At 37.9% G+C, this 27,201-nt stretch overlaps 2 protein-coding genes across 3 annotated transcripts in view; both read right to left on the bottom strand.

Annotated features, from left to right (window-relative positions):
* The window catches only part of Hnf4 (Hepatocyte nuclear factor 4), a 41,586-nt gene extending 21,807 nt beyond the window's left edge, over positions 1 to 19,779 (bottom strand). Inside the window, exon 1 of one of the 2 annotated variants that reach the window (XM_034979228.2) lies at positions 19,293 to 19,779. In XM_034979228.2, coding sequence (XP_034835119.1) covers positions 19,293 to 19,389 — 97 coding nt within the window. In that variant the 5' untranslated portion in view covers positions 19,390 to 19,779. Of the gene's footprint in view, positions 1 to 3,511; positions 3,673 to 19,292 lie in introns of those variants that run through there. The other variant, XM_034979229.2, reaches the window with a different exon arrangement.
* The window catches only part of Secp43 (tRNA Selenocysteine associated protein), a 414,926-nt gene continuing 391,654 nt past the window's right edge, over positions 3,930 to 27,201 (bottom strand). The window contains exon 7 of the mRNA XM_069505344.1: positions 3,930 to 3,945. Coding sequence (XP_069361445.1) covers positions 3,941 to 3,945 — 5 coding nt within the window. The 3' untranslated portion in view covers positions 3,930 to 3,940. The remainder of the gene's footprint in view (positions 3,946 to 27,201) is intronic.

Here is a 27,201-nt window from a genome sequence, read left to right as displayed (position 1 = left end):
ATATGTGGTACAGACTACAGTACAGTTACAAGAATTGAACTTTGGACTGTGAGCATGAGTAATAAACAGATAGTAATATTTCTGATTAATATATGTAATGTTATTAATGGGTACAAGGAACTTCATAAAATAATAATTTTATGCTTAAAGGGAAAACACATCTTTGCTAATTAGCATTTACAGCCTGTATTCAATGATTTCGTCAGAAAATTATTTTAACTTATTATTGACTCCAGTTTATAAATAACAAGTACTTAACACTCAACTTGAATAGAAGATAATTCAATGGTTTATTGATAGGCTTTTGCGCAAAAAACACGTTTTTTATACATTTAAGGATAAAATACCTATATTATGATTATATCACTACCCCTGTACTACCAGTGTGTTTGTTCGTTGGTTTATTGGTTTGTCCTTCAATCACATCGCAACGGGGCAACGAATCGACATGATTCTTTGGATATGGTTAGCACCTGGAGGGTAACGTTTTTATCCCGAAAAATCAAAAAGTTAAACAGGATTTCTAAAAACCTAAATTCAAACTTACGAAGTTGCTGGCATCAGCTAGTTTTTACATAAAATGAGTGCAAAAATATGCAATACTTTTCACAATTATTTTTAGTGTAAGGCGTGTGTACATTTCCTGAGCTGTGTTTTGAATTTTTATAGGTAACAAGTTGATGTCTAATAGCTTAAAGTTACACCTAAAAATTAAAAAAAAACTTTTATTTATGTTTCACCATCCATATAATATAACCCTATATAGGACGAAAAGTAAAATCCTAGAAATGATGTCAACAGTTCTTGACTTTGCAGATGTTAAATCCAATACCTAAAGTTAACTTTTATCCATTGTTTATTGTTGCAATAGAATGTATTTATGGTATATCATTATGAGACATTAAGATAAAAGGCAGTAAAGCACAACGTTATTGTTTTGGAAGCAATTATTTATTGGTAGCTACTCATTAGTCATGATTAATGTTATTATTTTTATATCCAATTTAAGTAACCTTTCGTAAAAATAATATATTTTGTAAAAGTTTCATTTTTTTGACATGAAGTTATATTGGTTACTAACTTATGCCCGTAACTTCATCCGCATGAACTACACAAACAACCCCTTATTTTATCCCCTTAGGGGTTGAAATTTCAAAAGTCCTTTCTTAGCGGATGTCTACATCATAATAGCTATCTGCATGCCAAATTCAGTTAGACCAGTTCAGTTGTTTGAGCTGTGCATACTTAGATTGGTCAGTCAGCCATTTTCCCTTTCCTTTTATATTTTTAGATTAGTGGTAAATTACCTTAAATGCACTCATAACAATCTCATTATAGTCCATACAAATGACTGTTTGCAGATGGCCTAGAAATAGTAAAAAAAAAGATTATTTCCCTTCTTCCTAAAGAGTTTCCCTTCATTGAACAAATCTAAATATATAAAAGGAAAAGGCAACTGACTGACTGACAGATCTATCAATGCACAGCTCAAACTACTGAACGGATAGAGCTGAAACTTTGCATGCAGACAGCTATTATGACGTAGGCATCCGCTAAGAAAGAATTTTTGAAAAATTCATCCCCTAAGGGTGTGAAATTTGTGTAGTCCATGCAGTACGATACGAGTATATATGCTAGTATTTTATATCTGTTAATTTAGTCTAGATTTGTGTAACTACCATATCTCTCACTATACAAGTTTTTGACAAATCAGGGCAGTTGGTGAGCAGTGTTCCTTCAATGACACTTTATTAGGCCAGTTATTTATTTTGCCGTAATATTAACATTGCTCGCAACATTGCACTGCATTCATTAATGAATTGTGATCAATTGCTAGGTCTAGTTTCTCCCACTTACAATTGATACTAATTATTGTGTCCTTAACTATTCTTGAACTATTGAAGACTCATTAATTAATACTGTGTAATATTATGTGATGTTCAGCGGTGATAGTCTGGTTAAGACATCTACCTCCTATTCGAGGGGTCCTCAGTTCAATCCCGGGCACCTCTAACTTATTAGAGTTATGTGCGTTAAATACTATTTGCTTTAACAGTGAAGGGAAGGAGTTCTTAATTTTCTCATAGGTGTGTGGCAAATCTGCCAGTTGGCCAGCATGGTAGAGCCAAGCCCTAAAAATCCCAAGAGAACTCTTTCATTTTCTGGGATAAAATTAAAAATTAGCCTATGTTCTTGTCTCTGGGATGCAAGCTATATATGTAACAAATAGATGATGCCCGTGACTTCGTGTGAATTTTAGTTCTTAAAAAATCCTGTAGGAGCTCTTATTTGATAAAAATATTTATTTTTGTGTGATCTAACCCTAAATTCAGTTTTCAGATTTATCCCCAAATGTCAGCTATAAGATGTGCCTACCTGCCAAATTTCATGATTCTAGGTCAACGGGAAGTACCCTGACAGACAGACAGACAGACAGACAACAAAGTGATCCTATAAGGGTCCCGTTTTTCCTTTTGAGGTACGGAACCCTAAAAGTAGTGTTCGTTCGTCCGTTAAATGTTCGTTACTAATGCACAAGCTACCTCAGTACAGAGTTTTGCCAAAATCGGCTTAACAGATGAGCCAAGAAAAGGTTACAGGCTGACACACTTTCGCATTTCTAATATCACTTGGTCGCCATGGTTAGATATGGAAATTTCTTGCTTCTGCAACAAGCCATGGAAAAATAGAATAGGAAGTAAAAATGAGGTGAACTTGCTAAGAGCAATTAAATTGCAGATCTGAACAGAACAGAAATAGGAAGTATAACATACGGAAACACCTAATTTATTTTAAAATTTTAACAAGAAATAAAACTCATTTTAAGTACCTAGTATCTACAGCAAAAAATCCTAAATGTATATCTGCATCAGCTAGAGATTAATTTTTTGTAATTCTACTTGGATTTCTTATAACATGCTAAAAAATAATTTAAGATTAAGTATTTCCTGTCAAATAAAAAAATCTACTCATCAGTTATAAGTAAGTAGGTAAACACCGACATACTTAATAAAATATTCTTTACACTTAAAAATAAGTATAATTCTATACATCTTGTAGGTACTTAATTTGAAGAGATATTATGTCATGTTTGTAGGAACCAGTTATTTATTTACTTACTACATCATAAATGTACTGTACCTACTGCATTTACATAAGAAAACTAGTAAATAAATATTTGGTAGGTACGAAGTGGAGATCAAACCTGTTCTTGTGGAATGCTAGTTCCGCGATAGTTATTCGAGGCCTTACCACTGCTTATTCATATAGATGGCGTACTATTTATTAACTATTCTAACATCTTTACTGCTGCTAGTGCTGCTACTGTGATAAATACTGCATGATGCCGTTATTAAACATCAAATTTTCTTATTTATAGGTTAAACAAGCAAATAGTTAAAAAGTTTCCATTACAATGAATGCGTATGGAGAAGAAAATGCGTTTCTCTAATTGAGTCCAGATAATTGACTTGTTTACTATGTACACATGAAGGAAAATGTTTGTACTCACCCTCGTCACATAGGCCCATGTTCAGATGTTGATATGTACGTTTTATATTTACCAGGTTTGTAAAACTCAATATTTACTCATAAAAAGTATTATTTTTGTACACGAGTTTACAATTTGTACAGTTTTGAGAAACTTGAAAATGACGTGAAAATGACGAAATTAATAGTGACAGTGACATGCATGACAACATCCGTGATGACAACTAACTGTCAACTTGACAAACGGAAAAAACGAATGATAATGAATGATTAGGTCCATAGACTAGGATGTGACAGTTGATGCCACTGACCTCTATTAAAATAAGTACGCTGGACGTACGACGTACGTACGAAATAATTAATATAGGTACTATATATTATATATTTTTTTTTAATGAAAATATTACAATAAAACTTAAAGCTAGCCTTATACTTATATTAATATACTATATTAATACTTCTATGGTACCTAGCAACTTGAGTTTCGCCATTTTTGCGCTGATATCAACAGTGAGCATCCTGTGAGCGTACCTATATGGAACTAAATGTTAGTGGTAAGACAGAACGAAGACCATTTGTCACAAAATATAAATTTTGAATCCCGATACGCAGTACGCTTGATGCGGCGGCCGTCGGCGTTTAGAATCGGTACAAAAAAAATTGTTTTTATGGTATATTTCTTCCAGCGTACTTATCTTATGTCCTTCATGTCAGATCACTAAATAGTTTTACCTGTTTTACCCATAAGTCTATGGTTTTACCACAGCAAAATAAAATTAGTATCAGGTAACTAGATGGCGCTAGTTTGCGCAATTATTATATTACCGTTTTTTAAAAAAATTGCATTGCATGTTCAGGAATACAATTTTCTCATTTAATTTAAATCAGGTCTAACAATACTCATTCAAACAGAGAAAAATGGACATAACAATAATAATATATACAATAGTACTTAATACATTAATTAAACTTACATAATTATGGCTTGTAAACAAGGAACATAAACTACCTAAGGCTGAAGGCTAAATGCCTACTACATAGGTAGGTATATAAACAAGCTGTAAACAAGTAACAACAAACTCGTGTACGGCGTAGGTCAAAGACAACGAAACTATTATAAAATATACTAGAATCTAGATGATCCCGCGTCTTCAAGTTTCTCGTGGATTTAGGTTTTTAAGAATCCCGTGGGAACTTTTTGATTTTTCTGGACAAAAATTTGCTTAATGTCTTAATGCAAGCTGACTACCTACTTATGTGTTTATGCCGAATTTCGTCACAAAACCGTTAAACGGCCGTGAAAAGTTAGCAGACACAGACAGATAGACACTCTTTCGTATTTATGACATTAAGTAGGTGATATTAATAAGGACTTTATAATTATAGGTGCTTAAGTATCTCTTTGGAGTATAAGTGTGTAGATAATTATGTTTTTCGATTTCCAGATGCTATTTTGAGTCCAGACACTCGAGTAGTTTGTAGTAGACGAAATAACGCATGTTTGTTTCATTTTTAGACTCAAAATATGTGTCAAGTTCGTCAGTGTATCTCTCATTCAATATTCATTACGAAAGACAAACCATGACTTCGGAAATTAGTCTTAATAGATAATGTTCATTCTGCGTACGAGTTACTCCGTAAAGTCCGCGACGGGTCGAGATGGCAATTGGGGAATGAGGCCTCATACCCTGATTGCCATCTCGCTGTCCTTTATTCTGGGGGCCTAATTTGACCAAATCGAATGCATAAAAAAATTGAAATAGGTATTATTCCCCAAAACTCGAGTCTGTTATCGTCAGTGAGCAGTGCAGTGCAGCGGCATACCTGCCCATCGAAAACATTGGCTCCCAAGCAACACGGCCTGAAGTTCTCGTTGACCAGGGTGGCCTGTTTGTGATCGGGCGGAGAACTGTATATAGCGGTCTCACGTACAATGGACAACTAGGGTAGGGGTGGCTACAATCAACCACAAAAAGTTTGCCACAATCTATAATGCACAAATTGTACCAAACGATAGGAAATTTAATGAAGTTTAAGCCAACATACTTGGTTTTTGCATATTTTATATAACTTTTTTTCTAGGTTTTTTTTTTCAAAAATGGATTAAAATATTATTTGAATTAAAATAACTTTTTAATTTATTCACATGATGAAAAATTAGAACCGTTTTTTATGTGCTTCCCCGCCCAGTGTGTTTCCCCAAACTAAAACTAATGTCCTATGTTACATATCTTTTTAGTTTTATGTTCCATGTGTATGCGGGTAGTCTGTTATCATACCATGTTGCACAGTGTAACAGCGATTCATAGCGCGGCTAGCTATAGTGATTCACTCACTGTGTCCACTTGGTTCATTGTTGCCACCCCTACCCTACATCTCAGTGCGGCAAAGAAACCCAGGATAAAGAAGAACAAGAAGATCACTCGTGGATGGTGTCGATAGACATTTGAAATACTAAATAGTGGATAGGTAAGTACGCATAAGACATCACGCGTTTCAGTTGTTACAGCTATGTACGTGGACTGATTAATTTTTATTAATAGATATCACATTGCATCTATGCACTATGCACTACACACATTCTACCATGTCTTAAGTACTTATTATGTAAATTATAGGTTTAAAAGGTAGGTACCTCAGTCTGGTTGTACTACGAAGTAGTACTTAGAAATTCTGTGGGTAGGTACTTCTCAAGCGCCATTTCAACTTTGTGTCAATTGTCTAGTCAAAAGTACGATTTTAGTCCTTATTTTAAACATGATAGTTGACCCATAGAGTTAAAATGGCGGGTGAGAAGTCATTTTGTACTGACTATTACCTACCTACGTTTATTTACGCACTTACCTAGAGGATTATATATTCTGTGCTTTAGGTACCTAGGTTTGCGCTTCTGGAACGCAGTGGGCCAATGTGTACGTATAATGGCGTCTTTATTGTATTTACCTATATAGTTACCTACCTACTAGTTAACGAAATGGTAGATATGGCTCCTATCCAAGCGAAGCGCCTTTTTGGCAAAACTATCAAACTATCAATTATCACCAGGTACGGTGACATACAAAGTATTTCTAAGTTGATGTAAAATATCTTAGGCTAAATATAGAGTTGGAAGCGTCTTTGTATAGTATTAGTATTTATTTTCGATCGCCGCACGACATGTCCTTCGATAGGCCGTTAAAATTTAAATGCATGTTGATTGGTGAGTCAAGGTGGGCAAATGCACTAAGTACCTACAGTACGCGACAGGTCGAGATGGCAATCGAGGTATGAGGCAGCCTCATAGGTATGAGGACGCCCCGCACCGTCTCCCGCGCTCGCCCGCACCTTCCCCATCTCCCCTTCCCATCTCGACCTGTCGCATACTATACCTACCATTTGGGCCAACGTGAAACGTGAATATTATAACGGACGTACGTAGTGCAGTATCATATTTTGTGACTTGGTGTACAGATTAATGAGGTACTTCCAATAAATAATAAAACCGGACAAGTGCGAGTCAGGCTCGCGCAATGAGGGTTCCGTACTACAGTCGTATTATTTCGACATTTTGCACGATAATTCAAAAACTATGATGCATAAAAATAAATAAAAATCTGTTTCAGAATGTACAGGTGAAGACCTTTCATATGATACTCCATTTGATATAGTCACTCACTTCGAAAGTTGAAAATACTGTCAGACAGACAACAAAGTGATCCTATAAGGGTTCCGTTTTTCCTTTTGAGGTACGGAACCCTAAAATAGGATTACCTACTTGAATTAAAATTATTTGGATGAGCTTAGGGTACGAGCATTATAGACATTACTGCAGCGGTGCGAGCCCAGCGCATTTCTAGGCATTCGCGCGGCCTCATCACATGGCCTCACCGTCACTGTTGCACTTCAAGCTCTCGACGAACTCTAGTGACGTCCTGCTGAAAAGTTTCTTCACACATTTCTGTGCACTGTTAAGGCACCCTTGAGGACAGAGGGAATACCCTCTTACATGTTATGTGGGAAGACCTTATTTAACGCTTCATCATACAAATTGGCAGTGCAGCAAAACACCAGTTGGCAACCCGTGTGCTGACGCGATCCATTCATACCTGTACATCTGTAAAGGTCAGGCCGATGTGATATTTGAATGATAGTCTGATTAATTACATCATTCAGGTCTTTCTGCACATGGAAATGAATTTGGACTTTTTAAACTATAAACTAACTAAACCTATAGGGTTAGGCATAGGATTTCGGTCTATTTGAAAACAACTACAGTACGCGGCATAAAATAATGTACATTGACCTTTAGAAGTAGAACGGGACAATCGCCCTGCTGATTTGTAGAGCATTGTCTCTGTCGTTGAGGCCAACAAAACGTCACATAGGTGTGAGTGACTGAGACAACGCTCTACAAAGCCGAAATGTCATTCTAAAGACCGATGAACATTATTATAGTCAGAGGGTTTGGGGTTAGTCACGTGCGTTCTTGAACTGTAGTATAATTTTTTTATTTTATTCAGATACAAGTTAGCCCTTGACTGCAATCTCACCTGGTGGTAAGTGATGATGCAGTCTAAGATGATAGCGGGTTCACCTGGAAGGGGTATGGCAGTTTTTATTAAACCCATACCCCTTTGGTTTCTATACGGCATCGTACCGGAACGCTAAATCGCTTGGCGGCACGGCTTTGCCGGTAGGGTGGTAACTTGCCACGGCCGAAGCCTCCCACCAGACCAAACCAGAAATTTAGAAATTATAAAATTCCAAACCCCTGCCAGGAATCGAACCCGGGACCTCCCACTATTAAGACCACAGCGTTCACCACTGCGCCAGGGAGGTCGTCAAAGTATAATAAGTTATTGTTTGTATAGTGGTAGTTTATGAGGCTAGAATTCATTATTAAAGAGAATACTTAATTTAAAAACCATGTTTTTTTTGGATATTATATTTTATTATCAATGGTTAACAAATAAACTATTAATAAACTTAAATCTAAAAAAAAACATTATATTAAAACTAAAATAAATTAAATTTTAAATTTTAAATTCGCAATGTTTTTTTTAAAATTTTAAATTCGCATAAATCGAAAGCTGATCTGGTGGGAGGCTTCAGCTGAGGTACGAGTAGTAGCAACGACGTGCCACCGAGCATTACTTATATAGTGTTGCGGTATCACTTATCACCATGTGAAATTGCAAGGGCTAGTTTGTCATAGAATAAAAGAGCCGCTGGGCACCAAGGCGCCGACACAGTTTGACCGGCATGGCGAGGCTTTTCTGCTTGATCAGTACGAGCGGAATGGCTGGCGATGGTAGTGAAACAATTGGCAAAAAACAAGCTGTGATACCCAAATTACCTTTTTTGCTTGCCTCCTTCGAGTTACGGGTAACCTAATATCACCAATGTTAGCATGACGAACTCCAGTACATCATTTCAACTTTTAACAGTTTGGCTCCCCAGCAACACTTCCTGAAGTCCTCGCCGACCTACCAGGCCTGCTTGTATTCAGGAGTGAGCTCGACTGGCTGGAGTGATCCAGCGGGGAGCCGCACCAGCGGTCTCATTTACAACGGACTACTAAGTCAATTGCGAAAAAAAACCAGTAGGTATTATAGAAGAAGGAGAATTAAGAATCAGCTCAAAACTCACCGAGGTTATGGGTTAACTTTTTCCATTACATCGTGCACAAGTACCTAGCCGTCAAGGATTAAATAAATAAAATATAAAATGTGCAACAGTCCCAAATATCTATCTACATTTTTACGGTTCCGTCTCATAATGGAAAAACGGAACACCGGACTTGTGAAGGATCACATAATTACATACTATAAAATATTAAGTAGGTAGCTGTAGGTATGCTGACTTCTGTGACCTTAATGGGTTATACAATGTCACAGTAAAATGTGTACATGATAATTATGTAACATGATACACAAAAAACCGGCCAAGTGCGAGTTAGGCTCGCGCAATGAGGGTACAGTCGTATTTTTTCGACATTTTGCACGATAGTTCAAAAACTATGATGCATAAAAATAAATAAAAATCTGTTTTAGAATGTACAGGTGAAGACCTTTCATATGATACCCCACTTGATATAGTCACTCACTTCGAAAGTTGAAAATACTAATTATTAGTTCGTGACCACAATTTAATTCTTTTTGTTTGATCTAACCCTAAATTCACGGTTTTCAGATTTTTCCCCAAATTTCAGCTATAAGATCTACCTACCTGCCAAATTTCATGATTCTAGGTCAACGGGAAGTACCCTGTAGGTTTCTTGACAAACAGACGGACAGACAGACAGACAGACAGACATACAGACAACAAAGTGATCCTATAAGGGTTCCGTTTTTCCTTTTGAGGTACGGAACCCTAAAAATAGCTGATTGTGAATACCTACCTACTTATTACCGAAGCTTATGCCACCAACAAAAAATATGAACACCTAAATAAAATAAGTAGGTACTTACCTACCTAAGTATTATGATGAAAATAGACAAACGAAAAAGGTTTGAGCTAGCCAGCATGTTAGGCTTACGCTAATAAACTCACTTTGGCGTCATTCTGCATTCTGACCTTACTTGCGTATTCTGCGCACTGACACGCATTTGACCTTTTATTGTATTTAAGTTTTCTTGGGCCTGGCAGCCCTAAGTTACGTCATATCCGCTCTTCACTCGCGCGCGTCCGTCTGTGAACTATCTGTGAACAGTGGGAACCATCCGTGAACAGCGGGAACCATCCACACCCATCCACACTGTTGTTCCCACTGACCATTCATGGGCTTTCACATTGCGATTTGCGGGCGATCGAAGAGCCCTCATTACGTAGATACATTCGTTATATTCGACTCATTAGGATTTATTACAATAATTTCCACTTGCTGAAGGTCACTGGTCAAACAAAACCAATATTCTTATGCGAATATTATTATTCAATGCTGATATAAGGTTAACCATTAACTATATAGGTTGTATAGGTACCTAAAATAGTAATTAGGATCCTAGCTAAACAACACAGATGACTAATAGGGCCAGTTGCACAACAGGCGACTAGAGTAGAGTTACCTACCCACAAAAAAGCCACCATTTGACCATGGAGGTACGAATACTGACTTGTGAAGTTTGCAAGCCACTTTGCCACAATTTTAACGGTAACCTTGTGCCTCGGAGAGCACGATCCCGGTTATTATCAATATCACAAACATTTGATAGGTAGTAGGTACCTAATCTGTAAAAATCTGAGTTGAAATCTCGGCCTCAATTGAGCAGAATAGGATTTGGGAACCCACCGTATTATTTTCTCAAGAAAACTGTTACCATTATGTGATTACTGGAAAGGGATCACAACTTTCAGCGACGCATAGAGAGAGGAGAGAGAGAGAAAGAAAGAGAGATGCAACATGTGGTCTTGAATTCCGAATGTACCTTCATTTGACAAAGCAATTTCAATTATAGTGGAACATTCAGCGCTTGCTAGTGAAGTAGGTAATGGGAGACACATCAATTAATCTAAGTAGCGACTATAAAGCATAGGCGACGACCTTGATGCGTTGTTATTGCTTTATTTACGTGGTCTCTATGTACCTCATTTTGATATGCATTTATAATGAATGGCTAATTAAGTAATTAATCATTCAAGCCATTTTCCAACTGTGCGAAGATTGTCGAGTATCGCGCGCTTCTCCGCATACAGTCGTATCATAAGTATTTATGATTTGCTTTCGTTCTTCATCGATTTTATGGCAATTTTCGTATTATTATCATCATCGTCAACCGATCTAAGACGTCCACAGCTGGACATCCGTCTCTTGTAGGGACTTCCACACGCCACGGTGTTGCGCTGCCTGAATCCATCAACTCCCTGCAACCCGTCTGATGTGGTCTGCGGTCTGTCAATCTAGTCTGTAATCTGTATGTGCCCTGCCCCATTACCACTTCAGATTCGCAACCCATTGAACTATGTTGGTAAGGATCTCCTACGGATCTCTTGATTTCTAATTTGATCACGTAGAGAAACTCCAAGCATAGCTCTCTCTCCATCGTTCTGTAACATCTCTCTTGCTAAGTGACTATGAGCTTTCTTACGAGGCCCATTCTTAGTGACCATGTCTCAGATCCATGTCATCATTGGCAAGTGGCAATACGCACTGTTCGATGACTTTGGACTAATTGAAGTACCTATACTGCCTAGCTTACCGAATGCTGCCCAGCCTAGTTGGTTTTTCGTATATTTGTAATACAATTATTGTATGTAGAGATCTCAATAGCTTAATGGGCAAAGAGCGAGCGGACTGAAATCAATGTTGACTCTCAACTCTTTACTTACTTAGTACACAAGCTGGATTATAATGGAATGAGAAATATAGGTATGTCATGCTAGAAACATGGCTTATTTAGTTTCAATAAGCCTAGCTGTCTCGCTGCTCCATTAGCTTTTGATTGAAGAGAATATGAAAATCTATTAATAGGAGCAGTCTATGCAAAGTTGCTGCGTCACTTGAATTCATCGTGATCTGCAGCTGGCTGTTGGCATAGGTTAGGAAGCCACTGGCAACATCGGCGCAAGCATACTAACGTCTTCGGTCTTTAAAGTTATTAATAAAACATACTTAGAATACAACACTGACCTTTCTTTGATCTATCAATTGGATGTTGGATAGAATAGAAACAAGCGTCACTTTGCGGAAGTCCATGATACCTTGTTTAATATATTATCTTTGATGATACTTACACAAGGAACAACAAGCTTATTATTTCTCTAATTAGATCAATTCGGTAAAGCAGATAAATCTGTATGGTATAATGGGGAGCATCTACTAAAACACACTCTACGTACGTTTCACTCGTGGTCGGGATGGCAATCGGGGAATGAAGCGGGGTGACGCCCCGCACACCCACACGTCCTGCACGCTCGCCCGCACCGGGTTAGCGCGGGAGCCGTGCAGGTGTGCGGGGCATTCCCTTCCCGATTGCGATCTCGACCTGTCGCGTACTTTATACTCATGTGACCGGAGCATCCTCAAGAGATGTATAGACTCTACAACCGCACTTTTCAATCTTCTAAAATAATTTAGACGAGATAAAATCGCGGATCTAGGTATTAAGACTTAATACATAGGTAGTTAAAGCATTTTATGTTTCTTTTTAGGGTTCCGTACCCAAAGGGTAAAACGGGACCCTATACTAAGACTCCGCTGTCCATCCGTCTGTCACCAGGCTGTATCTCGTGAACCGTGATAATTAGACAGTTCAAATCTTCACAGATGATGTATTTCTGTTGCAGCTACAACAAAAAATAGTAAAAAACAGAATAATATAAATATTTAAGGGGGCTCCCATACAACAAACGTGATTTTTTTGTCGTTTTTATAGATAATGGTACGGAACCCTTTGTGCGCGAGTCCGATTCGCACTAGGCCAGTCTTTTACATCTTAACACGTGAATGTCGTGAGGCGGGTACCTATAGGTTAATATACTTACTACTTACTATAGTCAACATTATACATTCAGGTTTTAACCTTTATTGTTTGGGTTCTATGACGTAAGGTATTTTGATGCATTTAGAACGACTCCATTTTGTATACCCACTAAATTATGTTTACCTACTTGTAACATAATACAATAATAAAATAGGGATATAAAGTATTCTACGTTCGTCCTCAGGATAGAAGCAATCTCAGCGACAAATCAATCACTTCAGAACATGGACTGTGGACATACAAACTGATTTAACTAGTCGATCCAGCATCTCTCAGTTTAATGTTTTATGGAATCCAAGGCTTTCTCGTACCTAACCCCCAAACGGACAAAATGATTATATATTATACACCTACCTACTCTTAAATAATGCCGCAGCAGCGAAGGAAGCGGTCTTGTTTTGTGAAGTGTCTTATTTTTATTTTTGTACAAAATATGAGACTCAACCTTTTCCATTGAAGGTCTATACATTTTTTGTACACATTGTGAATGATTGTGATAATGTAATGGCCTATACGGAATGCTAAAAAACATTATTGAAAATTCATACAAGGAAGCATTTAATTTAATAATATAATTATTATTAAAGCAGGTACAATTGCAGCAAAGCCTCAAACAAAACAACCTTCAGTTGTGGAAGATTATGCTAACTAAGTAGGGGCATTTGTATGGCCGTAGCCAGGAATTGATTTCGGATCCAAGAGTGGTCTTTAATTGAATTGCATTTAAGAAGATTTGAACACCTGCCAATGAGGACGTAACATGCAGATGCAGTTGTAACGACCAGTAAATCATCTACTGAACGTAAGTCCGTAGCTATAAGATGGAAGTGTAGTAGGTGCGCGACAGGTCGAGATGGCAGTCGGAGTATGAGGCGGGGGGACGCCACGCATACCCGCACGTCACCCGCGCTTGCCGCATCGGGTTACCACAGGGGCTGTGCGGGTGTGCGAGGCGTTCCCAACCCGATTGCCATCTCAAACTCTCGCGTACTATAGGAACCTGCCTACTAGCATTTTCATCAGCATCATCATCATGATTCATGATCAACCCAATCGCCGGCTCACTGCTGAGCAAGGGTCTCCTCTGGAATGAGAAGGGGTTCGCCACAGTCTACCATGCTGGCCAAGTGCGGATTGGCAGATTTCACACACCTTTGAAAACATTATGGAGAACTCTCAGACATGCTGGTTTCCTCACGCTGTTTTCCTTCACCGTTAAAGCAAGTGATATCTAATTGCTTAAAACGCACATAACTCTGAAAAGTACGTGCCCGGGATCGAACTCCCAACCGCTCGAATAGGAAGAGGACGTCTTAACCACTAGGCTATCACGGTATCATGGAAAAGCTAGTATAATGACTTTATGACTTTTTACGTATGACTGTACAATTTCTAACGTAGGTAAGTACTTATAGCGAATCTGTCTAATCCCGAATCTGGCGAATCCAGAATCTGTCCAATACCGAGTAAAGAGTACCTATGCCATAGACGCATCTTTTTAGGGTTCTGTAACCAAAGGGTAAAACGGGACCCTATTACTAAGATTCCGCTCTCCGTCCATCTGTCTGTCCGTCTGTCACCAGGCCGTATCTCATGAACCGTGATAGTTAGACAGTTGAAATTTTCACAGATGATTTATTTCTGTTGCCGCTATAACAAACAACAAATACTAAAAACAGAATAAAATAAATATTTAAGGGGGCTCCCACACAACAAACGATTTTTCGCTCTTTTTTGATAACGGCAACAGGTAGACGCTTGAAATATTCACAGAATATTTAGTTATATATTCACTTTAAAAAATAATAATTAAATTAAAATAAAACAATTATTTAAGGGGGGCTCCCATACAACAGACATGATTTTTTTTTGCCGTTTTTATAGATAATGGTACGGAACCGTTTGTGCGCGAGTTCGACTCGCACTTGGCCGGTTTTTTATCTTCTATCAGTCCCGAGTCCAGTGAGTGACAAGCATCAATGTCCATCCTCACTGCGTGCGTGCGGCACGGTCAGACGACAGGCACTGGTATGACGTGTATGGCACGCACAATAAAAAAATTACCGACGCGGTTTCGTAACGTGTCATCTATAGAGGGGATCTCTGGGGGAGGGGAAACGAACTTCAGGAGCGTCGATAGATCAGCTAGGTATTTGAGAAATAAATCACGATAATAGAACTCTCGCAGGTATCCGAGTTCTCCATAATGTTATTATGTAAGAAATCGCAGAAATAATGATGTTATAATGAGGTGTCTCGTATAGATAGCCAATTATTCAACTACCGGAATTAGTTTAGACAAATTATGATGAGTTATATTATGTATGATACATTAATATCCTAATGATAAGAGAGCTCTTTAGCGCGCATTGACCCGGATTTGATATTATCTATACCTACTACTAATAGTACCTATTATTCTAAATGCGAAAGTGTGTCTGTCTGTTTGTTTGTCCAAATAGCATCATTACTTATTTGAAACTCCAAAGAAGTCGTCTGAAATAAGCAGGTGTGACGGACGGACGGACAGCCGGGATTTATTTAGTTCCTTTGTGTTGGTCACAGAGTACTTTGTAAGTATTGGTCTGGCACTTTAAAAAAACCATCAAACAAGAAAAGAAGTAATAGGATTCCTTTCTTATCACATTGGTATAAACGCTAAAAACAGAAGAACAGGTACGATTGAAGGCACTTAAAGAAGTTTTTTTACATACCAGCGTCATCATCATCATCAACCGATAGATGTCCACGGCTGGACATAGGTCTCTTATAGGGACTTCCACACGCCACGGTCTTGCGCCGCCTGAATCCAGCGGCTCCCTGCGACTCGTCTGATGTCGTCCGTCCACCTAGTAGGGGGTCTTCTAACGCTGCGTCTTCCGGTGCGAGGTCGCCATTCCAGCACCTTGAGACCCCTACGGTACCCTACGGTACTACCCCTACTAAAGGTTTTACGAACTTCGCATCCCGTTGAGCTATGTCGGTTACTCTAGTTCTCCTACGAATCTCCTCATTTTTGATTTGATCACGTAGAGAAACTCCAAGCATAGCTCTCTCCATCGCCCGCTGAGTGACTCTGAGCTTTCTTATGAGGCCCATAGTAGTATTTGTTATCAATTTCTAACACAAGCAAGAATTCGTTCATATTTATGTGTATTTAGAATAGCTAGTAGGTAGTTCGTTCCTATTATTTATGTCTTGCATTGCATCATTGAAGCGTCAGGCACATAGCCAAACATTTTGAAGATTGAATCTACGGACAGTTACGACTGGGTTGGTTGACAATAAATGGTCATGACCTCAACGACCCCCTTTTATTAAGGTTGTAAATTAATGTTTGTTTTTCTTCACTCCTTCGTTATAGAGATAAGTAAGTAGTAAAGTAAGTATTTCGAAGGTAGCAGGTGAGTATTAAAATACTAAATTGTAGCTAATAAAGATAATAATAATTTTATGGCACGTGTTTTACTTTTATCGCGAATTTATGAATTATGATAGACGTTATACCAACAACTATTTATTGATAAATAGTGTTAGGTATTATATTTATAATATTATAAGTATAGATAATTATGAGGTACCTAAGCAAATAAAAAAAAGAAACCCGAATGCGCAGAAACCTAGTATCCTAGACGTAGGTACCTATACAAAAGCTTAAAAAAACTGTTGATTGTTAAACACGTCGCGTCCCCAGCGACTTTTACAGGCTTCTGCGTAGTCTGGTTTTATTTTTCTCGACTGTGCCAGAAGGAGAGTAATGTAATTTATTTATTTAATTAATCATTTATTTAAATTTTCGCTCCTTGATTTTTTCGTAAACTGTAGTCAAATATTTCCGTAAAAACTAAGTAGGTACCTAACTAGATCAGTATTATTTAAAACCCTATTCAAGTAGGTAGGTCCCACTCGAGGAGTAAGACTAGAGTTGCAGTCAGATCTAGCATCATAGTCGTCATCATCATCATCAACCCATCGCTGGCTCACTACTGAGACGGGTCTTCTCTCAGAATGAGAAGGATTTGGCCATGATCTACCACGCTGGCCAAGTTCGGATTGGCATCATAGTAGTATCAATAAATAGGCAATGGAGAAGTATGATATAGATACCAACTTTAAACTTTTATCACCATCTCCTCGAAATTTCCTACTACGGTTACTCGCGAGTCGCTTTATACTATCTCTATGCGCGAGCCATTATAACACGAAACCACAGATAACATTCCCTCACCTGTGGCACGAACTATTATTTTACTTATTTTTCGATGGCCTTCTTGTCTACCATTTAAAATAGTTACCTACCAAATAGTTACTTACAGCATGAAATTTTTATAATAGTAAAAGCACAAAAGGCCAAGCAAACACAAAGTGCGAATTGTGATGACTTATTAATATTCTTTAGACTTTATCAACAAACGTTTAAAATAAGTATCTATCTACCTTCTTATATATTATGTACTTACCTACATATTATATTCAGTTGATTTAGTAATTAGAGGCGTGTCTTTACATGTACTGAAATAGATACTTAGGTATCTTACGCATTTTTATGCAAAAGAATTACCTATCTTGTTTTTATCAAACAGAAGGGGACCGGGCGCCAGCTTCGTGTCATGGGCTATCGAACACATAATAACTACGCAAATATATTTTTTCTGCTATTTATATTAATTATATCGTTATTATACTTAGTGGCTACCTACTTAGGAATATAAATGCTTTTAACTTTTTAAATACAGAGCCGTTTTACACGAGACCTACTTACTGAATAAATTAACATATTATTGTAAGTAGGTAGGTACGAGTACATAATTAGTGGAAATAAACTGTAATTTACAGTCTTCACTTTATTATCGCAAAAGTTACCCATACCTTCTTTTATACCGTTACAGAATAGGTAATTTAATCGAATCTAAGGTAAAAGGAATCAAATAGTTCAGGCAAACTGGATCTCAACGGCGCGGCGCGGCGGCGCTACGGGTCTAGAAATACCGTCAATATATACCGCTATATACCGTCAAGTCATTTTATCGAGATCGATGCTGTGTGGCATGGTACATTTTGGCGTGGTGAGGTCCAACTCGTATGCAGAAATTGAAGCTGGGATACGCGGACATAATTATTTTATTTTAAAACTACCTACCTACATTAATAGTATGTATAGTATGTATGTAAGTATAAGACTACAGAGGAATGTGCAGTGCTCAGACAAGCCGCCAAGCGCTTACGAGCACGAAGAAACCAATATTGTGTTTTTTCTGTTTGTGTGGAAAAAAAAAAAAAAAAAAAAATGGTTGAAGATTTTGTTTACCTAGGCTCCAACAAAGCAAGGCTAGCAACAAAAGTGGCTGCGAGCAGGAAGTCCGCTATCGCATCGGCATGGCAAAGAGCGCCATGTTTCAGCTTTCTAGAATATGGAAGTACAAAAACATATCCCAATGGACAAAAATGCACTTGGTGTGAAGTCTTGTGTTTCCATATTTCTTTACGGAGCTGAGACGTGGAGTCTTTTGACAGGAAAAACGAAAAGAATTGATGCTTTTGAGGTGTGGTGTTGGCGACGCATGCTCAATATACCGTGGACCGAACATATAACCAAGCGTCTCAATACTTAAACTAAACTAAAAATGAGGCTATCTAACATCTGTCTGCGGAGGACCCTCGAGTACTTCGGTCACATCCCAAGAAAGAACGCCAGCAATATTGAAAAACTCATGGTCGCTGGGAAGGTCGAAGGAAAGAGACTGTGCGGACGTAGCCCGAGACGTTGGTCAGAACAATAAAAAAGATTCCGACGAATTGAGAACCTCCTCCTTTTTTTGAAGTCACACAGTCTGCGATGCAATCTACGCGGCAAGAAACAGAGAAATGGAAGAACATCGTAGCAAAGATAGCATCGGGGAGCCGACGGTCCTCAAAATTGAGGCAGCAACACAGGAAGAATTTAATCACGTAAATAAAAACATCAGGTTTGGATGATGCAGATTTCTAAATATGCTATAGGTACCTACTCGTACCTATTATAATATTATTAGATATGCCTTGAACCTTTGACAATTGTTTACATAAAATATAATGTAACTTGTAACTTCACTGTTAAGGTCCGTACATATAGTACCTATACCTACACTAGGTACATAATTACATATTTATGTTTTCGACTCAGTAAATATTAATGACACCGTCTCCGGCATATGGCATAGGTTTAAAGGTAATTAAGTATCCACCTACTTACATGCCTACCTATATCTATATATATTCTAAATCTTCCATAACACCTAGTTACCTAATCACTTAGTAACTTCTTAAGAATTCAAAGTAGGTACTGGAATCCAATCAACTTACCGAGGATCTGCAGAAAGCTATCCTCCAGCCTCATAGTAGAAGAAAGGAGGTAGTCCGTTCCCTCCAACTCGCTAGGCGCCATCAAATCGCTCCTCATTTTTGCACCTTATCACATCAAACTTACAATCCAATTTACAACCACAACTTTTTATTTAACACTAAGTATTTCATAACGACGTATCCATGTTTATTTTTCGGTAACCACACTGACACGTAAAAAAATCAACATTTTGTTTTCCACTAAGACCTATTTGCAGGCGAATTTTTTTTATTATTATCACGTTTTTAGCTGTAGCTTCCGGTTTTCGCACACATCTCGTAAAGTATATGCAGTAAGTCCGGTTTGGCGTGCCGTATACTTATGCGGCGACGTAAATAAGCCGACAGAGCCAGTTACACTGTCGATTAACGTGTGTTCGGTATGATAACAGATTGCGGGCGAGTCTCACGACTACGCGGCCCTCTGCGAGGTGTTTCGATGGCTCTACTGTAGTGACAACGCGTCGAGTCAGCTGATTCGTTCACTATAAATAATATGGAATTATTTGAATGCAGTGATGCTGATTGCACATTTCAGGTCAGCCGCACGCGCCGAAGACAAAGCTTTTTCCACTTTAGCCCGCATCTATCGTACACTGTATCTCATTAGGTAAAACCGCAGTAATACCGAAAACTAGTGATCAAATAAACAAATGATTGTTTTTTTTTTCATTAAAGAATATTAGCCATGTTAAATGACTAATATTCCCCTTTCCTCTCCAACTAAGCGTCAGGCTTGTGGTAATACACAAATGATTGTATCACGCGTCGTAATCACTGCATGCATTGAGTAAAAATATACACAGCACGCTAACGCTGAAACCTAGAACCTTAAATCTAGATTAGAGCATGCTGGATATCTTGTGCAACTTTTTTTGACAGAATAACTTTAATCAAAGTTATGATGTCACGTTTAGTGGTTATATTTTAGGGCATTTTAGGCTCAGAAGCCCTAAAATGTAACCTACATTTTAGGTCTACTGAGACCTGAGTCATCCTAACTGTAAGTTTGCATGTAATATAACGTAATATAACTAACTCGCTGAAATGTATGAAGTCATGATAATATTAAACTACGAATACCTACTTACTAAAATATAATAGTTAGGGAGGCGAGGTAGCTAAATGGCGTAATTCAACGGCGCCGTCGAGACCTATCAAAATCGAAAGATAAAATAATTTCGAAAAGAAAAGCTCGTATGGTAAAAACCATTTAAGCGGTGGGTTTGGCGTGTACGGTTTTTCAAAAATGTTTAAAAAAACAGTTACTTGGGCATTCTCGAGCGCGTCAGATATTCATACTACGTATGCCCCAAGTGCCTCTGATAACAACGGTATACTAATCTGCCGGTTTGCGTGGTGGGGGTAGGCATATAAAGTAATCAAAAATGCAAAAAAAAAAAATACTCGAGCGCGTCAGATTTTCGGAAGAGGTGTTGAGTAGGCCCCAAGAAAGTTCCCTTTAAAAAAACTGACGATTTCGGCGCGACGATAAGTTACGATGAATTTTTGAAAATGCAAAAAAAAAAGTTTTTTCGAAATACTCGAGCCCGTCAGATTTTCATAGGGGAGGTTTATCTCGGTATCCTCAAATTATATTTTCTTAATCTGACAAAAATGTTGGTGGGTTCTCTTAATCTGACCGAAAAAGGTTTTTGGTTTTTTTTTCCTTTCTTTCTCCTTGATAAAACGGGGAATTTAAGAATGACAATAAAGCGATAGATACAACCAACGTAAATGTAGATGAAATGTAGTACGAATTGTATTATTTATTGTATAAAAAAATGAAATGATATAAAAATAGTAATTTCCCGAAATTTCCCTTCTACCGCTTCTTCCCCCACCATCAATGTTGCGAAATTAAGGAAAAATACTGGTAGGACGGCATATTTCCGCGAAGCGCTCAGTCTGTATTACATGTTTATGACAAATTCCTCTTTTTTGCTTCAATTCTTCACTTCGTTTTGCTTACGGTACGTCCAAAAAACAATTTGAGGATCAACAGGCTATTGAATAATATACATACATGAAACTGTACATGTTAATGATACTTTTGTATACATATACGCGTAACTTTTTCCGAGTCCACGAAAATTGTCGAGAAGCTTTAGAAAAAAAAAATTTTGAGATATAATAAAAGTCACATAATTTAATTATCGTTATTTCATATCAATTTTTTTTAACACCCTCAGTTTTCGAGATACTCAAAAAACCGGGAGTTTGAGTTTTTATGATGCTTCAAGTCAAAAAGTTTTAACTTTGGACAAAAATGTAAAGAGTCCTTTTTTGTGTAAAATAAAATTACCTTTTTTGTTTATTTAAACTTTTTTTTGGTAAAATGTATCGTTCGCGACTTATATGCCGCAACGCGTTTTTTGGAAGACGAAATGGCTCCTCCACACTTCCGGTCATGCGGAAACCGGCAGATTTTGTATTTTTAGTAAGTTTTAGATTATATTCTTCAAAAAAAAAAAAAAAAAATCGCGCTCGAGAATGCCGGATTAACGTTTTTTTTTACAAGTTCGCGACCCTATAACTCGGCGGCGTCAATGACTTATCGTCAGATTAGTTAAATTTAGTCTTAAAACACTAAAATCAACCCCCAATATCTTAATCTGACGCGCTCGAGTATTTCAGACTATCGAATTTTTTTTACTAATCTGATCGTCTATCCTAGGCGCGCGTCACTACATATAGAGCTAAATACTTTACAAGGTTGTTCTATTAGGTCTAAGGTATCTCTCATATCTTAAACTGCCACGCTCGAGTATTACCGAAAATTCCCCTATTCGCCTCCCTAACTATAAAATATGTTATTGAATACTAGAACCTCTGGTAACTGCATATATTCAGTAGAGCGCGTCCGGGCCTGCTACATGATTATTTCCAATTTCAGAACGTTTTGAAAAATATGCTATGCGTTTTACGCGTGCGGATTGTCCGTAATGTGCGCTTGGATTTATTTTAACGCAGTTAACAGGGTTACCGTTCGGTCGTCGCGATGAAAGATGTTACCACGTGGTTATTTGGCTATTTTCGTCGGTCAACCTAAATTACTCTTACCTTATACTTACCTATAATACTTAGTAGTAGATATAACTCTATTTAAGTACTTATTCCCAGATAATAAGTTAATACTTATTCCACAAAATGTAGGTAGCGAAAAGTCAAATTATAAGACCTACCTACACTTAATTTATTTTTTGGTAGGTAAGGTGTGCTAGTATACTACCATCTACAACGATCACCACTCCGTCTGCCCAGCGTGGTGATTATGGGCAAAAACCCCTAAAACTAAGTACACAAGCCCGGCTGAGATATGTTTTGTGCAATGCGCAGTCAAACGCCTCATGTTCAGATTGGACTACCAGTTTTACGCGAACTATAAACTTTGTGTGCTCAATAAAATAACAAAACAATTGTCCAAATTGTAAATCCGGTTTAGGATTACATAATAATTGTTTAACAAGTCATACTTCTTGTGATTACAAATTTATTTAATTGGTAGGTCGTGTTTATACCAGAAATAACATGAGGAATGCCTACCTAAAATCATACACTTTAGTGTGATTTGCTTAGTCATTGTTTTTTATTTAACTAGTAAGTATCTAAATTCATCATCACGCAGAGTTGCAATAATTTAACAGGCGTTATCCCATTTTATAAACATTACTAGCTGATGCCCGCGACTTCGTCCGCATGGAATTAGGTCTTTGGGAACTCATTGATTTTCCAGGATAAAAATTAGCCTATGACACTCTCCAGCAGGCCTAACATGCGCCCCGCGAGAAAATTTTGTCTACGCATTATCTCGTGTTTCTTCATACAAATAAGACGAGTAAATGCGTAGACAAAATTTTCTCGTGGTGCGCATGTTAGCCTAACAGGTCTGTATCTATACCCATGCAAAAATCACGTCAATCCGTTGCATCGTTGCGACGTGATTGAAGGACAAACCAACAAACAAACACACTTTCGCATTTATAATAAGGGTACTGATAATACCTAATTCTTCTACAAGCAAGTAACAAGTTTAAGTATTTTTGTGTAAGGAGAAGCTTCTTGGAAAGCAATCTTTCCCGCGAGAGTTATACAGGTAGCATTGAGTTATATCCTACATTCACTATACAGGTATATTACGCGACAGGTCGAGATGGCAATCGTGGCGGGAACGGGGCGTTCTGTTGCACAGCCCTCGCGCTAACCCAGTGCGGGGCGTCCCCCCTTTTGTGGAACTTGAAATAGGCCGTTCTTAAAACTACTATAAATAAAAATAATATAAACGTTGACATATTCTATCTATCTACTACGGTTTATCAGATTAAAATATCTGTTAAGTTCGTGTGTGTATAAGATTAGATGTAGTATCTATCCTTCATATCTTTTTAAGTATAAAACAAAGTCGCAATTCCATTCCAGATTACCATGATCATCATTTAAAACTAATTAAATAAAGAAAAAAATCATTTCAAACATTTCACGAATAAAGTTTATATATTATGTAGGTATAATACGCGACAGGTTGAAATGGCAATCGGGCAAAGGGAACGCCACGCACACCCGCTCAGCCCCCGCGCTAATGAGCGCGGGCGGGGTGATTACGTAAAATGTTGCAGTAGCGACAGTTCATTTGCTGTCTCTCTTCTTCTTCTTATTTTGCTTTGTGGCCATACCTGTCTCTCTCCAGCCGGACGTTTGACAGCAACGATCGCGAGATTTACGCCTGTCGCGAGATACGTAATCACCCCGGGTGTGGGCGAGCGCGGGTGACGTGCGGGTGTGCGGGGCGTCCCCTGCCTCATACCCCGATTGCCATCTCAAACTGTGGCGGACTATACATGTGGATAAAGTTGCGGGCAAAATAATGTTACCAGTTTAAACCCATATCCCTTTGAATGAAATGTATAGAAAGCTATTCCTGAAGCTATCAAAACTATCACGGACATCAAGGTTGTAAGCAAAAACAAGCCCCCGAATTTTTTCGTTTTGTATGAAAGTCTAGTGCGTAATGCTACATAGAAGACGTTGTCATTCCCCTTATCTGTTTCTAAGTGACAACTTACTGAAACGCTTAGCCGGTTGGCGGCTGAAGCCTTCTACCAGACCAGACACAATTTAGAAATTATAAATCAAACCCAGGACCTCCCACACTGCTTTCCCTGAATACACTTGGCGATCACTACTGCGCCAAGATCTTCAAAATATTAAATACCTGATACGCCTCAAAAAATTTGGGTGCGCTAAGATAAGAAGTTAAAAATAATAATTTATCTACTATCTTGTCGCCCCCTATCGATTACAATATTAGGAATTATTGACTAATGATATCGAAAACCTACTCGTCCGCTATCAGCGTTGGATTAGACAGGCCATTTGTGAAACCTACATTAGATACTATGCATTCCAATTGAGAAGACTACTAGCAAGGTATAGTACGATTCAAACGTAAATGCGCCCTGAAGTTTGCGCACGACGTTGCGCAGAACACACATTTTGGATGTCCGAGGTAGCGAGGTAGGGAGGGTAACAGCGCACGTCTCGCAACTTCACGCAGACGCATTTAACTTTGAATCGTACTATACTTCGTTACTCGCATACCTATCAAACATGTATAGTTCGCGACAAGTCGAGATCGCGATCGGGGTATAAGGCGGGGGGACGCACAGCCGCACTCGCCCGCATCGAGTTAGCGCGGGGGATGTGCGGGTGGTTCACTCCACGATTGCCATTTCGACCTGTCGCGTACTATACCTACGAGGTATACTTTAGTTTTATTTAGTTTCCTTTTAAAAGGTAGAAATGTAACTCTAATACGACCTTGTTGCCGCGAACTGACAATGAAATCATGATACGAATGAAAACGCTAATTCCTGAAGGCGCCGCCGGGTAAATCGCGTCGCTTATGTGTTTCTCCAAGGTTTCTGCGATTTGTTTATCTTTTAAGCAAAAAAGTATACTATTACGTATTCCGTGCTTGCACCACCAGCATCATCATTAAATCATCAGCATAACAAAATTCTATAAAAAAAGTCTATAAATTTCGCAGTAGTGACAGTTTATTAAAAAAAATAAGTATGAAAAATAAGTTTACAAAAATGACAAAATGCCTCCAAATTACTTGAATATAAGCAAGGCGTTATAATTTTAATAAGAGCAAAATCATTAATTTATAAGGCACTTAAGGTATTGTATTCTGATTCGACTAACACTAAAATTAACTTAATCAGACCTAAATAAATGGCGTAACTTAAAATTAGTCCAAGAGACAGCTAGCATAATATATCTCACAGATCAAAAACATAAAGACGAATTTCAAAAACTTTCTTCATTTCAACTGAAAGCAACACTTTTCATGGATATAACTGGATAAAGGACAGTTTTTAAATGACAGATTTTATTTTAAAATCTTTCCTTAGTGAGTGCCTACATCATTTAAGTCTAATTAAATAGTAATGATGCTAGTATTACATTCATGAGAAATATACTTGCTGTCTCTTAAGGTAGACTTTGCGACTGCGACACGCGATATTACAAGCCAAGGAATGGATGACGCGACACTATGAATGAGATCTATAGAGCGTATTTTGAATTACTTGCTCAGGCATAAGTTTTAGTTAAAACAAGACAGATATATGCCAGCGATATTTGTATATTAGTCCAGCAGCCACTGAGTGTTTTTTGTGATTAATTACTGGCTGAATCTTCGTGAGTAGGTTCTGTTTGACCAGATGCCCAAGTTTTCCTCTGTGAAAATTCTCGATTCAGGTAGTTATTTTAATGCGCAGGTATAAAACATGTCGATTTGGTGGGGTGCCGAAATTGTCTGAATAACAGTATTTTTTGAACATAGAGATAATTAGATAATAAACTCGGAAAAACAATTGTCCTACAAAATAGATAGTATGACTGGAGTGTCCTCCACTCCAAATATGTCCAAATAACGAGGTCATAAAAAATATGAATAACCAGCTGATTTTTTGTATGCAGCTTAGTAAATATTTGTAGAATGAAATGGCCACATAGTCCTACAAATTTAGTGGTACATTTTCCCAGTCCTACGCTTAGAAGTTGTCCAATATACGGTAACATTTTTTTCACTAATAACAACTTATAATTTTTTCCTATCGAGAATAAAGTGTCACGAAGATTCAGCCTGTTATTAATCACAAAAAAAAACACTTGGCGCCTCATCATCATCATCATGATCAACCCATCGCCGGCTCACTACAGAGAACGGGTCTCCTCTCAGAGTGAGAAGGGTTTTGGCCATAGTCTACCACGCTGGCCAAGTGCGGATTGGCAGACTTGGCGCCTGGCTGGACTATAATATGATATGTCTCGTTTAAGTCTGAACATAATCAAAGTTCGCTCTATAGATCTCAGACGTGTCGCGTGTCACCGCAGCGCGTGGCGGTCTCGTATCTCAAAGTCTCCCTCTAGTATAAAATGGCATGTATTTGTACAAGCAACGCGTTTGGCACTCGTGAGATTGAACAAAACATTCTTAGCTTAACCCTATTTTTATTTTTAATATATAAAACACAAAAATGTTTCTACCTATGTCCGTTATAGACTTTGAAACTATCAAACTGATGTGCCCCAAAACCGATTTTATTAGAAAGGCAATCATGCAAAGATGTTTTTAGACTAAAACTAAAACAATGCATTAGGCATATCCTTTTTTTCAGCCTGGTAGGTAACACACGCTGAAAATCCGCTACTTCACAATAAAATTAGAGATTTATATAAAAAAAATCTATAATTTGGATTAGGTAATAAAAAGTATACAAATACATACAATCGCTTTGCTTGATTAAATTTGTTTATACTTTAATTATCTTATGCCAGCGAATTCATCCGCGTGGACTAC

Source organism: Maniola hyperantus, chromosome 20 (assembly GCF_902806685.2).
Source record: "Maniola hyperantus chromosome 20, iAphHyp1.2, whole genome shotgun sequence".
Taxonomy (NCBI): Eukaryota; Metazoa; Arthropoda; class Insecta; order Lepidoptera; family Nymphalidae; genus Maniola; species Maniola hyperantus.
Note: the sequence above shows the minus strand (reverse complement) of the source record. Positions and strands in the feature narration are given on the sequence as shown.